General features: G+C 49.4%; 1 protein-coding gene across 3 annotated transcripts in view; it reads left to right on the forward strand.

Moving 5' to 3' along the window:
• LOC148819978 (serum response factor-like) overlaps window positions 1-14,033 on the forward strand; it is a 40,198-nt gene continuing 26,165 nt past the window's right edge. For 2 of the 3 annotated variants that reach the window (XM_088934129.1, XM_088934130.1), the window contains exon 1: window positions 1-963. In XM_088934129.1, coding sequence (XP_088790255.1) covers window positions 304-963 — 660 coding nt within the window. In that variant the 5' untranslated portion in view covers window positions 1-303. The remainder of the gene's footprint in view (window positions 964-14,033) is intronic. The other variant, XM_088934131.1, reaches the window with a different exon arrangement.

Genomic DNA, 14,033 nt, shown 5'->3' on the forward strand with positions numbered 1-14,033 from the left:
GGAGAAAGTGCAGCGAGTTTTGGAAATAGAGGAGGTTGAGCTTGACTGAGCCGGGGGTGAGGGGTCTTATGGGGGGCAGCATCACTTCTGAAACTTAACTTCTCCCGTTATAAGGGGACGTCGGAGCCTTTCTGACTTTCTGGACCGCTGTTTTCTTTTTTTTTTTCCTCTCCTCTCCCTCCCTTCCCCCGTTGACCACCTCGCTGGCCGGTGTATGTGCTTTGCTGTAACAAGACGAGCACGCACGGGCCCCAGCGAGCGGCTGGCTTTCTTTAAAGGCACCCCCGGGGGCAGCAGAGTATAATGTTACCGAGCCAGGCTGGGTCGGCACCAGCTGGAAACGGGTCGTCTGCGGGCCGGGGCAACACGGGTCACAGCTCGGGGGCGGCCGGGAGCGCGCTGCGCCCGGGTCTGGGCAGGACGGGGTTAATCGGAGTGGCGGCCGGGGTCAGCGGCAACGGCGGCGGGGTTGGACGGTCGGGGGACGGGGCAGGGATGCTGGGGGGCAACGGGGCAGGGGGAGGCTCCCGAGGAGGGTCCCGGCCGGGCAACGGGGCAGGGCTGGCCGGGCTGCAGGGGTCTGGAGTCGGGGGCATCGGGGGAGTGACGCCCGCCGTCGGGATGCACGGGGCGGGGAGGTACGAGCCCGAGCGGGACAGCACGCCTCAGGTGTACAGCGGCTCGGACGCCGACTCGGACTCCGGGGATGACGACGACCCCCTGGGTCCAGCCGGGGACGGCCGGAGAGGGGTGAAGCGGGAGCGGGCGGAGATGGAAGCCGCCGGCGCCGGGCAGGAGGCCGGCGTGCCGCCGGGGGCATACAGCGGGGTGTCCGCCGGGGTGGCCGGGGCGAAGCCGGGGAAGAAGACCAGGGGGCGAGTCAAGATCAAAATGGAGTTTATCGACAACAAGCTGAGGCGGTACACAACTTTCAGCAAGCGGAAGACGGGCATCATGAAGAAGGTGAGTAGCGAGAGAGTCGTGCCAAGTTCGCGGCCGGTGGAGGTGTCGGGGGAAGTTTTTTTTTTTTAGACGAGTCCCGTCCTCTGTCCCCCCCCCCCGGGGCTGGAGAAGTTAACAGTTGGCGTTTAAGTTGCTTTTAGCGGCGATGCAGCGGCGGGCGACCCCGCAGCTGTGAGCTGTCCGAGAGCGGGGCGAGTCGAGAGACGGACCCGGAATGCCGCAGCAGCTGGGAGGGCGGAGTGAGGGGTTTGGTCCGGTGAACAATTTCGTAAAACCTGGGAAAGGATGAGCTGCCCAGCGAGCACACCGTAGGAAACGGCACACCGTGTCGTCGTCGTCGTCGTCTGCTCCCAAGACCAGTTCTGTCAGAGCGCCCGGGCTCCGTCCGGCGTCATGTGTTGGTCGTGAGAAACTTCGTCAGTCCGCGTCTCAGCCCGTCTGTAGCCTCGGAGCTTCTTGTGTTGTGTCTGAGCTGCGAAAAGTGTACTTCACTTGGTTTTTTTTTTTACTTTCCGACTCTACCGCTTCCCGGCCCTCTGGAGATCTACAGACGTTACCCTGCTAAGATATCTGTTATGTTTTTGTTTTTCGCTTTCAAGAGAGACCACGCTCGTTCGCGCACACACACACAGAAACATGGAGCAAGGGGAAGGGGGGGGGGGGGTAGTTGTGGGCCTATCGGCAACAGCAGAAAATATCCCCAGAATCGGAGAGTGTCTCCAACTGAATTATTTTTATCGGTGTGCCGGGGGCGGGGTGGACGGTTGTCTTTTCTCTCCGCCTCTGCCCAGTGAGAAATCAGAGCGCGGATTACACAACACGGCCCGCCGCCGGGAGAGCCGCTCTGCCTGCCTCCACACCGCACACTCCCGAGGTGTTTCTCGGGGGGCGTCTCCTCCAGGGGGTTCAGGGGCGAGCCCGTCTCCCTGAGGGGGTACCGACGGAGAGCGAGGGTGGGGGGGGGGGAGAGACGAGGAGGAGAGCTGCCGCAGCGCGCGAGACCGGGAGGGGGGGGGAAGCGAAACTGACACGGGCTCGCGCTGGAGTCGCCGCGAGGCTCCCGGCGGTGTTTACGAGTGACCGAGAGGGAGCCGCCGCGCACGTGCGGACCCCCCCCCCCCCCTCTCCGTCGTAGGTGGAAACTACAGCGGACACGGTGGGCTCAGAACAAGAGGCAGGCGCTTTAAATAGAAAAGAGCAACTGGCAAGCCCTGTACCCATCCTCCCCTCCCTGCGGCCTGTGTCGGTGCCGGTGTCGGTAGTGCCGAGCCGCTGGTCGGGTGTGGGCGCGACCCCAAGAGTTACCTGCTCACAGGCCAGAGGCTGGCGAAGCTAGAGCATCGGGGAAGTGTGTTTCCGTCATAGACGGTAGCAGACAGGTGGCATGGGCTGCAGTCTCAGTCCTTGTTCTCTGTGCTCTGGACCCGTTCCCACTAACCCCAATGATCCCAGCTCCATAGCCTGCAACGGAGCTCTTTTCTGAAATGCGGTGTAATTATCTGTTAATAGTCGCTTTCCTGTGTGGTGTTTCTTCGACCCACGTCCCCTCAGCTGACGGCTGGTCCCTGCAGCAGTTTGAAGTACATCTAGCCTGAGGGCCAGTGTGAGAGCCCGGCGTGGCCCCTGTCCCGTCCCCACGCAGCTCCTCCGGCTCCGGCAGCCGACTGATCTGAGGGCCCAGCAGCACTCCCACAGCCCGGCCTTTGTCCGAGACGGGAGTCCCTCCGGCCCTCTGATTCTGCTGCACTTCCACATAGTTTCCACCCGAGTCCTGCAGGGAAGAGCATTTCAATCTCGGACCAGGAGGCACTACGCGCTGATTCCCAAGAGACACTTTGCTGATATTTAATTATATGTTGATTAATTCAATGTCACTATTGCCACCTGCTTTGACATCATTCTGGTGGTTGCAAATTGGTGTGGTGGCGTCACAAGAAGGCTTACATACTTGGTATACATAATACCTGGCTGCGATGCGCTATATTTTTAACGCCAAGCAAGACTTTATTTTCCGGTCGGGGGACCGGAGCTTCGCCCCTTCAGTTGTGGGGGTGATGGTGGTCTTGCACCGTGCTGAAAGCACCGGGGCATGTAGGTTTTACGCAGATCAAAACCGCGTTTAAAAAAAAAATATATTGATGCAAATCGCCGAGCAAGAAAGTGTGCCGAGATGATATCTTGTATCCTGTCGTTAGAAGTCACGTATTTCCAGTACGAATTGCGCTACCTGCATCTGTGTGCTCGTTTGAAAATCTGTCCTCCATATCAAGAATCTGCTGCACTTTCATGTGGTGCGGTGCATCGATTAATAACTTTCCAAAAGCGCCTGCTCCTGCGAACCGTGCGCACAGGGTGCTCTCTGACTGGAGTGTAGACAGACGCACTGCCTCGGTTATAATTAGGAAAACATTTAGTGCTTTGTTTAGATTCAACTTTCTGTTGAAATGATGTTCAATCCAGAGGCTCCTGGTGCTTTATATAGATTCAAGTTTCCATTGACGCGGGTTTCAGCGCGAAGACTCCTGGCTCTGCAGTGACAGTGCTGGATCGACGGGGCTCTTTCGCTTTCTCTCTGGCTCAGCCGAGCTGCAGATGCGTTCCTCCTCCTTCGGCTCTGCCCTTGCCTTGGCGAAACTCAAAGCAGACCTTACTCCTTTTCTTTTCTTGCATTTGGTTGCACCCGGCTGCCGGTCTTGACGGGGGACCCAGACGGATCGCCTCACAGTCGGGCGGGCAGGGGAGGTTGGCCTTACTGCCACGAGACGGTTCTGCCCTCTTTCTCACGGATTAGGGTTCTGTTTAAAAAGCGTTTCTGGTTAAGAGTAACGCGACAGGTTGGAAGTACGTAAGCCTCCAGACCAGCCAGCAGCAGTGGGTTCTGCCCAGCGTGGTCCATCATAAACGAGCAGTGCAGCCCTCTCGGCACGTGTGGGCCTTGATCTCAACTGAGCGCTAGTGTCAGCGCTGCCTAAATCATTTCAGCTGAATCTTTCAGGATCTTCTTTACTGCAGCTGAGTTTATTTTTGTGTGTTCTCTCTAGATTCACAAATGCATTACGCTGATACGGAAGCATTGTATCGGTTGGGACTGTTTGCCATGCTGAGCACTTGAAAGGTTACAGCGCGAGGTTAAGGGGGGGGGGGTTGGGTGAGAGGTGCTGGCGTTTAAATGTGCACAGACCACAGCTGGAAACTGGGCTGTTTCAGTAGTGAAATGAAGTCTGAGAACGAGGATGGTGGGCTGGAGATGCTGTCTCGCTGGGGAGCAGCGCTGGCAGGTTAGACCGGGACTGCTGTCGCTCAGCTGTGATAAACTCCAGTCGTCTACTGGATGGACATTCTTTTCTTTTTTTTTTGTCCCATCCATCTCCTTTCAGAGCTTTATCCTCAGTGGAGCTAAGCCAGATTTTACGGAGTGTCAGGTGGAACTATACATCTTGGAATGGATGCCTGTCTATTGCACCGATTGATTCATGTCAATCAATCTTAATTCCTTCACAACCATTTGCCACTGAGCTTTTAACAGAAGTATGTGCAGGTATAGCAGACCACTGGGCACTGAGAAGAGAAAAAAGGTACTCCTAGAGGCAGTCGATTAACCTCTAGTAGTCTAAGGCCTAGTGGCTTCTCTCTCTCTAGGTACTGAGTCTTGGGACTCTACCAGAAAATCAGTTTGTAGGGTGTGCTGAGTCCTTAGGTGTTTTAATCTGGTTTAGAGTTTTGGAAGCAAGTGTTTGAGGGTCTAGAGATCTCCGTCTTTTATCTAAGGCGTCCTGGGTCACGTGGGCACAGGGTCTTTGTGCCAGCTGTTGAGCTCCACGTGGAAGGCTCCCCAGCCCCCGGAGCTGTCGAACAGCGGTGCTAGTTATTTGATTTTGATCACTTCTCTGCTTTGTGTACTTCTACACTAGGCAGGAGCTGTTTCCCCACACTCGGTCTTGAAGTCTTGTGTGAATTTTCTTGGGACTAGTGCGTACAAGCTTTTCTTTTTTTAAAGTGGTCCTAAGATAACTATTTTTCAGTATTTAGAGCTCGTAGTCACTTGATATACTGTATGAACGAGTAAAAGTCTTGATTGTACTATTACTAGTGTAATACATAGGTCCGTTTGTGGGATGAGGGCTCCAGGAGTGTCAGATTTTTCTTTTCTTACATGGCTCAGGGTGAGGCTAACCTAATGGCCCAGGGTTGGGCTCTGGCCTAGGAGAGTGAACTTTGCATGGCTTTGTGTATGGAACGTTCTATACACAAGGATGTGGAAAAGTATTTTAGTTTTGCTACTATTTATCTGATGTTATGCCTTTTGGAAAATAAAATGTGAAATATATGTTGAAGGAATAATGCTTTCTCCTGAGCGACTCCATGTAAAATACTTTTTGACAGGACGATTGTGTAGTTTTTCTTTCTTGGGTGCATTCCCATATGGCAAGAGTGGTTGTTTTAAAGCTTTCTCAATTTTATGCAGAAAGCTGAAGGCATTTCATAATTCATAATGCCTCTTATGTTTTATGTTATAGTGGGTAAAGTGCACTATACTATACACTACATCTTCCACAGGGTCTGCCAGCTTCCACCAGTGTTGCAGTTTTCTCCTGTGTGAGACGCCTGCACTTCAGCAAACTCTACCCCCACTTTTATGTCTACAGATACTGTGTTGTTGTTTAAGCTGCACTGTGTTATCCTCCTAAGTTCTGAAGCAGTAGTCTAGTAGTGATGAAGTCGGGTGGCTACTCGGTCATTTTTCTTGAGCTTTACTCCACGTCTTCTTGAGCACAGATGCGACAGCCCGGGGTTTCTGTTCTGAATCTGCAGGTTTGGCTGGTGCCACTCATCTGCACTACTGGATTCTCAACGTCTGTGCAATAATGTTTAATCAAATCGGATGTTGTTGTCTTCCAGCCTTTTCTCTTCTCTGCGGTAGAACGTGGTGGTATTCATCTGGTTAGCTTTGCCCAGGTTACTCAGCATATCCTTACTGTACTGTTTCCGAAAATGCTTCTGTGAGACCCCCATCCCAAACTTCCTACTTCTTTTCCAGTTCCTTGTTCCACCTGCCTGTTGGTGAGGGAGCAGAGTCACTGATCTGTGGAGTTAAGACCTCAGAAATTTAAATCCCTGGATTCACACCAGAGCTCCAAGTTGCTGGTGACTTCAGTAATTGCAGGCCTATGTCAAGCCTGTGTGTCCTGATGAAAAGTCTCATGTGTTATAGAGCAGTAATCAAATAACTGTCTTGTGTTAAGCTTTCAAGTCTCTACAAACAGGGTGTAGACTGCTTCATAGAGCTGAACAGTTATAAACCTTTTTTGGCTTCAGACTGGGGTTCCTTTCCATTTCTTTTGTTTTGGGCTTTAGTGTTGATTTCTCCATGGCTCTCTTGTCTCTTAGAAAACACAGTGTTGTATGTATGGTCTTCCAGTTGGCCAAGTCTTTTTGCAGTCCTGGTGTAAAACTCCACTGTTATGCCGAAGCTCCATGTGGAATTGACCGTCTCTGTGCTTCCGAGTTACATAGCTGATGGACACGACAGTCTTTGACAACAAGACGGTGGGGCAGCGCTGAGGCTGCTCGGCTGTGTGCATCAGCTGTGAAGGTAGCCATGGCCTTGTTTTGTCAAGTGTTGACTATTACAGTTTCCTGTTTGCTGCGTTGACGAAGAACACATTTCCGAACTCCAGCTAGAGGTCTGATTGAGTCTTGTTCTGGTGAAGGCATCCCCTGTCGTGAAAGCCCTAGGCTGGCATCCTGTTGAATTTAAAACCAAAGTCCAGCCTTGCACTCTTCTGCTCCTCCTGGATATATCTGACCTGTTACACTACCCGTACTCACTCTTCAGTCCTGGGATGCTGGTCTCTTGTCTCAGTAAGACTTGTGAACAGCAAACTGTAGGTGACAGTTACTTACCTGGGCAGCCTAATCCTCCTCACTTTGGAATCGGGAAGTCTGTGACTGTTTTAAAACATTAAAAAAAATATATAAACCTTCTTTAAATTGACTTCCCCATTGATTTTATGATGTATATTGATTCCGGCTGTTTAATTGTTTAATTTTTTCCCCCCAGTTGTACAGTCCTTTTAGATAAATGTGTGTTGCCATATCCAGGCTACGGGTTGAAAGCTCCTCTGTTGCAGAGGAAATACTTTTTTTTTTTTGGTCTTTATTGCGTAGGCGTATTAGCCCTAATTGCAGCCGTCGCAATTTAAATTCATGGTAACAGAGTTTTATTAGTAATTGTCAGAACCGGCCGTGTGCACAGCTCTGAGAGCTGAGAGCTGCAGAACGGGCCTTGTGTAGCTGCGATGGTGAAACCCAGTGTGTGGCTAAGGCGCTTTATTCGCACAACACTGCGACATGAATCATCGGAGTGTGTAGGTGTTCGACTTGTTACCTGTCGGGAGTTGTCAAGGCAGCCTCAGACGCGAAGGAAGGCAAGTGATCGGCACCGAGTCAGTGCAGCGGGCTGATTGCTTTTCCTCGCCCGCAGCGCCAGTGCCTCGCTCGCCGCAGCCTGACCCCGCGGTCAGGGCCGCACCACTCTTTCTCCTGGGCCGTTTTGAGTCCTGTGAAATCCTTTAGGGGTCCTGCCTCAGCAGAGACGCACACGATTTCCTTACAGATTTCTTGGCCTTAGAAGCCACAAGGCGTTTGTGTGCCCCTTTGTGAGACCCAGCAGGCAGTGCTTGTGTAATTACTTTTTTTTTTGTAAACGCTAGGACTGAAAAAGGTCAGTGAGCTTTGGGTTTTGGTCCTTTCATAGCTGGATGTTTGTATCTGAATGGTGAAAAATAATCGGGGGAGCCATTTTCTTCCCAATTTAAATTTTCTTTAAATTATGGTATACTTGTATTTATATGACAGCTTGTAATACAATACTGTATTTTTACTCCATACATTTGATCATTTTGTCATAGGCCTGCTTCTTGGTATTTCCCTGATACGTTCTGGTAGCACTGAAATTTCAGCATTTTACGTCCATGAGTCATACTGCAAGAAAACAGTCAGCCATCTAAAATCAAACCCAGTTTCAGCTTTAGAGGGCCCTGACAGGAGAGTCCGAAGCCCTTTGGCTGGCGTGTTGAGGGGAAGGGGTGAGGTGATGGGTTTCTCTTGATGTACTTAGTCTCTACTTCAGGATGGAATATGCTCATCAGTTTTCAGGACTGTTTCCTGCATCAGAAAGCAAAGTAAGACCCCCCCAGCCTGCAGAAGTCTTTTTGTTCCCCACACATTTTTGAGTTCACAGTTTGATCATGTTAATGATTCCTTATACTTGTATAAGTAAGTGCTTTCCTGGACCTTCACTCAAAGCGCTTTACAGCTAATGGGGACTCCTCTCCACCACCACCACTGTGCAGCCCCCAGCTGGATGATGCGACAGCAGGCAGTGTGCACCAGTACACTCCCCACACACCAGCTCTCAGTAGGGAGGAGAAAAGAGTGATGAAGCCAGTTCAGAGATAGCGATTATAAGGAGGCCATGATTGGTAAAGGCCAATGGGGAAATTTGGCTGGGAAACCTGTTACTGTTTTGGGACAAGATAAAACCCTGAAAGGAGTGCGTCACTGAGAAATGGACACACGAGACCTGGGGTTTGCTGCTGCTGCTGCTGCTGCCACCTCCTGTGCTGACCTGCTGTCTGACAGTCAGTCGCCAGGGGGAACGTACTGCATGCTCTTCCTCTCTCGATCACGAATGAATTCTGTTCATCTCCTCCCCCCCCCCCCCCCCCCCGAGATTGTTGTAAAGTTTGCTCTCACCTTGGCTTGCCTCCAAGATCCTTTATATCTTTGCCATCTGCAGGCTGTAAGGCCGTCGGCTGCTGAACACGCCTTACAGAAGGTTTTAATGCATTGAGCACGAGTTCATGAAAACACAACGGCATTAATGGCACGCAGTCCATCTTTGGATGCCATGACAAGATTTTATAAATGTTTCTTATTTTGCGTAACTGTATTTTCTTTGTCCCTTCCTGCTGATATCTGGGCAGAGAGTTTTTCCTCGATGGGGGATTCAGACGGATCAGCCTCTGTTTCGGTAAAGAGCAGCAGAGGCTTTAGGAGGTCTGTGATTCAGACTCAGTGACGGAGTCTGTACAAATAATGCCCCTGTGTGCTGCTGTGTGGAAGTTGTTCACATGCCTTCACATAAATTTTGGCTCTAAATGCGAAAAAATTGTCTTTAGATTTCCAGTACCTGTTTCTATTGCTTGTCGTGAAGCTTGGTAGGCTGTTGAGCAGTAATTTGTTCTTGGTTGTGCAGGTGTGCTGCGATGAGCGTGATGAGGTTTCTAGCTATGATGGAATGGGTACTGTGGGCCAGCTTGGTGACTAATCAGCCTCCTGTACCTGGGCTATATTCGAGGCTCTCGTTGGTTTATCGGGAAGTAATTTTTGTGGTGCTCCCTGCAGCGGACGTAATTTTATTAGCGTGTGATTGTTGGATGAAGAGCAAAGATGCGTCTACGGTGGGCCTCAGGTGATGAAAATGATTTCCATATGAGTTTTAGTCAGACAGATAATGTCTCAATTTAGTCAAACCTTCAAAGCCATTGAGTCTTTGTCATCATCACTGTGGATTATTTTCGTGAGCATTCATCACCGTTGACTAAAATGTAAACGGGTTGCTTGTGTCACAGTTTCGTCAATGAAAATTAGCACTGCGTTACTGACTGTAGTTTCTAACTATTAGTACGTCCGTGTCGGTGCCCTTGACTTTCAGTTTTGCCATATTAAATGTGCAGTCATCGGCACAAATTAGTTTGAAAGTATAGCCTGTACTAGAATACTGTGGGTCTGGAGTTTGTCAGAGACCCAGTCGCCAGCACCAGTAGTCTAGTACTTGGGATTTATTTAGTTTTTTTTTCTGTGGATAAAAGATTAAACCAACCTTTGTTTTCTTCATGCTGTCTGAGCTGGGGATCTCCACAAAGCCACTTCAATATTTGCGTTGAAGTACAATAATGTAGTCCTTTCTAATCTTTTGTAACTAAGACATGAGCATTAAGAAATGTTATTTTTGGGAATAGCTAATTTTTATTAATTTGCTCCTTTTTCTTGCAGTTCCACACCTTGCGGGGTGTAGGAAGGGGGGTGCGAGCCTCTCTGTTTCCTGTGCTCTAAGAGAAATGGCTCCTAGCCTTGCAGTGTGGAGGCGATCCAGCCCAATAAGTCTGCTTTACTCCAGGGATGTTCTCGGAGCATGCCAGTCTGGCAGGGCTCGCAGACGCTGGCTGCTTGAGCGTTCTGTTCCAGCACAGCCCTCTGTCGGTCCGGCCTGTCGCGGCGCTGGCGGCAGCGCTCAGCTGTGTGGCGTGCAGCGAAGAGCATGTCTGAGGGGTCGTGTTCTCGCAGGGCTGTTCCACTCTGCTGTGAATGAGAACCAGCTGTTAATGAACAGGGTAACGGCAAGGTACAGACGCATTTCTAACCCGGCTGCTTACTGTGCATACTTGGATACATAGAAATACATATTAGACACTTAGATGCATTTCTGTAGGAGAAAAAAAATCTGAAAACCACTTGGACTTCTTTTCGTACACTGGCCCTTACCGTGTGCTGATGGTTATAGCTGGGCTCTGGGTCTCTCCTGCCCCTCCAGTCCTGCTGTTCTCTCTGGCGTCCAGGCAGTGAACAGGAGGGGTTTGAGGGCTTGCAGTGGAGGCCTGGCTCTCTGGTGCAGCTCGCCAGGCAGCGCTCACTGTTGGCAGTGCCAGGGTCCCTGCCAGCTGTGCCTCTGTGTGCCCTGCCGCCTGGCTCCTTCCCTCCCTGCCGGGCGGTCTTTGTTTACTGGGAAGCCATGTCTCAGCCTGGCCGTCTCTGCCGAACAGCAGTCAAGCCTTTGGCTCTTTTGTTTCTGCTCTTAAGAAACTGTTAGAAACTACTTTGTAAAAAGCAATTCAGCCATTGTTAAGAGCTGCAGTGTCCTTCACATCTTTATGGCTTTTATGCAGCTAGCTTACTTGCACTTTCTTTGATTTGCCTTGGTGGCCTTCAAAAGACTGATTTAGCAGCTTAGCATGGTGTCGACATCTTCTTTGATGCATTCAGTCCTGCGCTGTTGGCATTCCCAGCCCATTTTAAGGTGGTTGAGTGGCGACTGGAAATCTTCTGACAGTGCTGCCCATTGCTATAAATGAAGACGGAAGACATCCGTCTGTGTAAAAGTGGGCTATTTTCACTGCGTCATTGCTCTCTAGTTGGGCTTTGCCTAAACTGGTTGCTTTCGTTTCCCAGAGACAATTGTGATGGTTGTCCGTGAGGTACTGTAAGTCTAGTGTGGCAGGAGGGGCAGGCTGACACCTGGGGTGGATGTGGTTGACCCATAGCCCTGGTTCATTGTGTCTCTTGTCTCGCCTGAATTAACAGATCTATCCTGCAGCTTGCTGCCCCTTGTCCTGTCACTGAATGGTTTGGTTCTTTATTTTCAGGCACTTTATTTCTGCATCCTCTCCCACCCATTTTGTGATTTTATTTATAAAAGTACTTCCACAATCTGTGGCTGGAGTGTAGGTGAAGCGTTGTACTCCTTTGGTAACAATGTGGTAATTGTGAAATAACAGGTCTGTGTCGCACCTCTGCTTACAAATAGTTGATCAGCACCTGGAGGCTGCATGCTTGCACATTTGCAGAGCTGTGTAGGCCCATTCTCTGTCCAGGGGACAGGCGTGGCAGAAATAAGATGGCTTGCACATTGTGGATAAATTAGAATGGGCTTTTTTCCCCACTCCTGCTCTTCAGAAACCAGCAGAAGGCTCTTGGTTGAATCGGCTACTAGAAACCCAGCTGAGTAAGATAAGCTTTCTTGAGTTATGTTCTCTCTCCAAGTCTAAAGCAAACAATGTGCTTTATTAAAAGCCAACAACAGGCAAGAAGTCATAACCCCCACTGATGTTTGCTTTTGTAATACTCAGTAGGCAAGGGCAGTATCGAGGGTGGCAGTCAAATGGCCCACTGTTGCCAGAAGAACAGGCGTTTTCTTTCTGGACCTCTTAAAACAACAAACGGGAACCTCGAGAGCAGGAGATGGCAAATTGTTTCATCACATTACATCAGCACGAGAGAATTCTGAGTGTTTTGGCAGGACCCAAGTTTTTTTTCCTTATTCCAGTGTTCATGTACGGTAGATGGATATGTGCACATTTCTATGCTCCAACACAAGTGACCGCTTACATTCCATGTTCTCTCAGCATCCACAAGTGTAGGTTCACACTGGAGTTTTCCTTGAGTGTTACATATTGCACGAGGGTTGATAGGCTTTCGGTTTGATCTGCCTGGTGCTGGTGACGTTAGAGATAAACCTTTGCATTTGATCTATCTTTGAGGTTATGCATGAAGATTTAGTACAAAAGTGTGCAATAAGTAACGTGTTCCTTGGACATTTTCTGCAGCGTTGCCCCATGTGACTGAACAGCAGCAGGAAGCTTTGACAGATTGAGGCGTCTCCTCACAGGCATCTTGCGGCCTGATCTACTTGCTTGCCTGCCTGCCTGCAGACTAAGAGCTCAAGACCATGAAGATGCAAGGGGTCAGAGCTGCTCTAAGTGATGTCTTTTCAAATCCGTTAAAGTGTTTGCATTGTCCGTCTTCATCTGTAGCTTTACAGACTACAGAAGAGAAAGAGGTGGGGTGTTGTGCCAAGTGCAATCTTGTCTCTGTTGGCCAGATCTAAGGTTTTGATACCTGTCCTGTAGCTTTTTCTGTGACTGGGAGAATGTTGCTTTCTAACCAGTTTAGGTTTTCATTTTGATTTAGTCTTTCTAAAATATTGAGTTGGAATCACTTGGTTAAATAGTGAAGAACTTTAGGAATAATGGTATCCTGCGCACAAGAGCATGCGATGCGTTCTGTTGAAACCACTGTACCTGCTGTAAGCTTGGTAAAGGCGACTCGGATGGAGGCCCGTGGAGCTAGGAAGGAGCGAGGAAACTGGAATCACTGGAGCAAGCAATCCAGTGCAAACACTCTCTGGGAATTCCCATTTTTCCATGAAAATGAGTTTCCCCTCAGGCTGCAGTAATGACGGAGAGAACCCTCCTGTCTGCGCTAATGTTCTCATGTTTCACTCGCTGCTCCTGGACGGAGGGGCCTGGCTGTGTGGCCTGGGAAGACTCCGTCGGCATGAGCAACATTAAATATCCATTTTCATTCCTCATGGGTAAAGCCGCATGTTCTGTCACACAGTCTATCGGGTCTTTCTGCTTAAGCAATGTCCTGAGACATGCATTATCTACACAAGGTTAACGTTTCTACACCTGATCTGTATACACCTTTACAGGTGCTCAGTACCCCGCTGTAGAAGGCCTGTGTGCTAGTGGGTGATGACCTCCGGGTGTATTGCCATTTAGGTTGGTAGAGATATAAGGAGTAAATGTGTGCCCAATATAATATATTTGTGTAGTAGGGCTTGATTCATTATATCTGATTCTTATTTGCTTGATGTATCCCGCTAATCTCTTAAGGTTGGCAACAATGCTAATCTGTCTTTTTGATGCTGCTTCAAGCTATGAGTAAGCCCTTTTCTAGTGAGGAGAGCTTAGCTGAATTTCCTTAAGATTTTTGTCAGTTGAATCCTGTGCTTGCTTTTCATCATAATGTTGGACATCGTTATAAAAGTGTTTGAAGCGGTCCTAGTCAGATGTGCAATCTGTAATGAAACTAAGGGTCGAGACTTGGTTTTATCAGTGATGCACTCAATATTTAGTCACTTTTTTTTATTGTAATTTTCTTGTGTACTTTGTTCATATGAATACCTTTTATGAAACACTAGGCTCTCCATTCTCTTGATTGTGGATTCCTTTAGATCGTGTCAGTAGCGGTCCTCTGAAGTTTTTTCCTGAGCTGAACAGGGCAAATGGGATTGTCTAGGAACTCTCTCTGTGTTTGGACAGGGGGGGGGAAATAAAATGGGCTATGCTAAATTTAAGTGGGAAGAATATGCTCACAAATCATACTATTACTGTTACTGGCGTCTTCAGAATGCTTTCCCAAACAACGTATGTCCAGATTCTAAGAGCAGATGGTTCGGTCAGACTGAGTTTGTGACTAAATTGACAACCTGACATCGATGGCTT

Source organism: Atractosteus spatula, chromosome 15 (genome assembly GCF_055471065.1).
Source record: "Atractosteus spatula isolate fAtrSpa1 chromosome 15, fAtrSpa1.hap1, whole genome shotgun sequence".
Taxonomy (NCBI): domain Eukaryota; kingdom Metazoa; phylum Chordata; class Actinopteri; order Semionotiformes; family Lepisosteidae; genus Atractosteus; species Atractosteus spatula.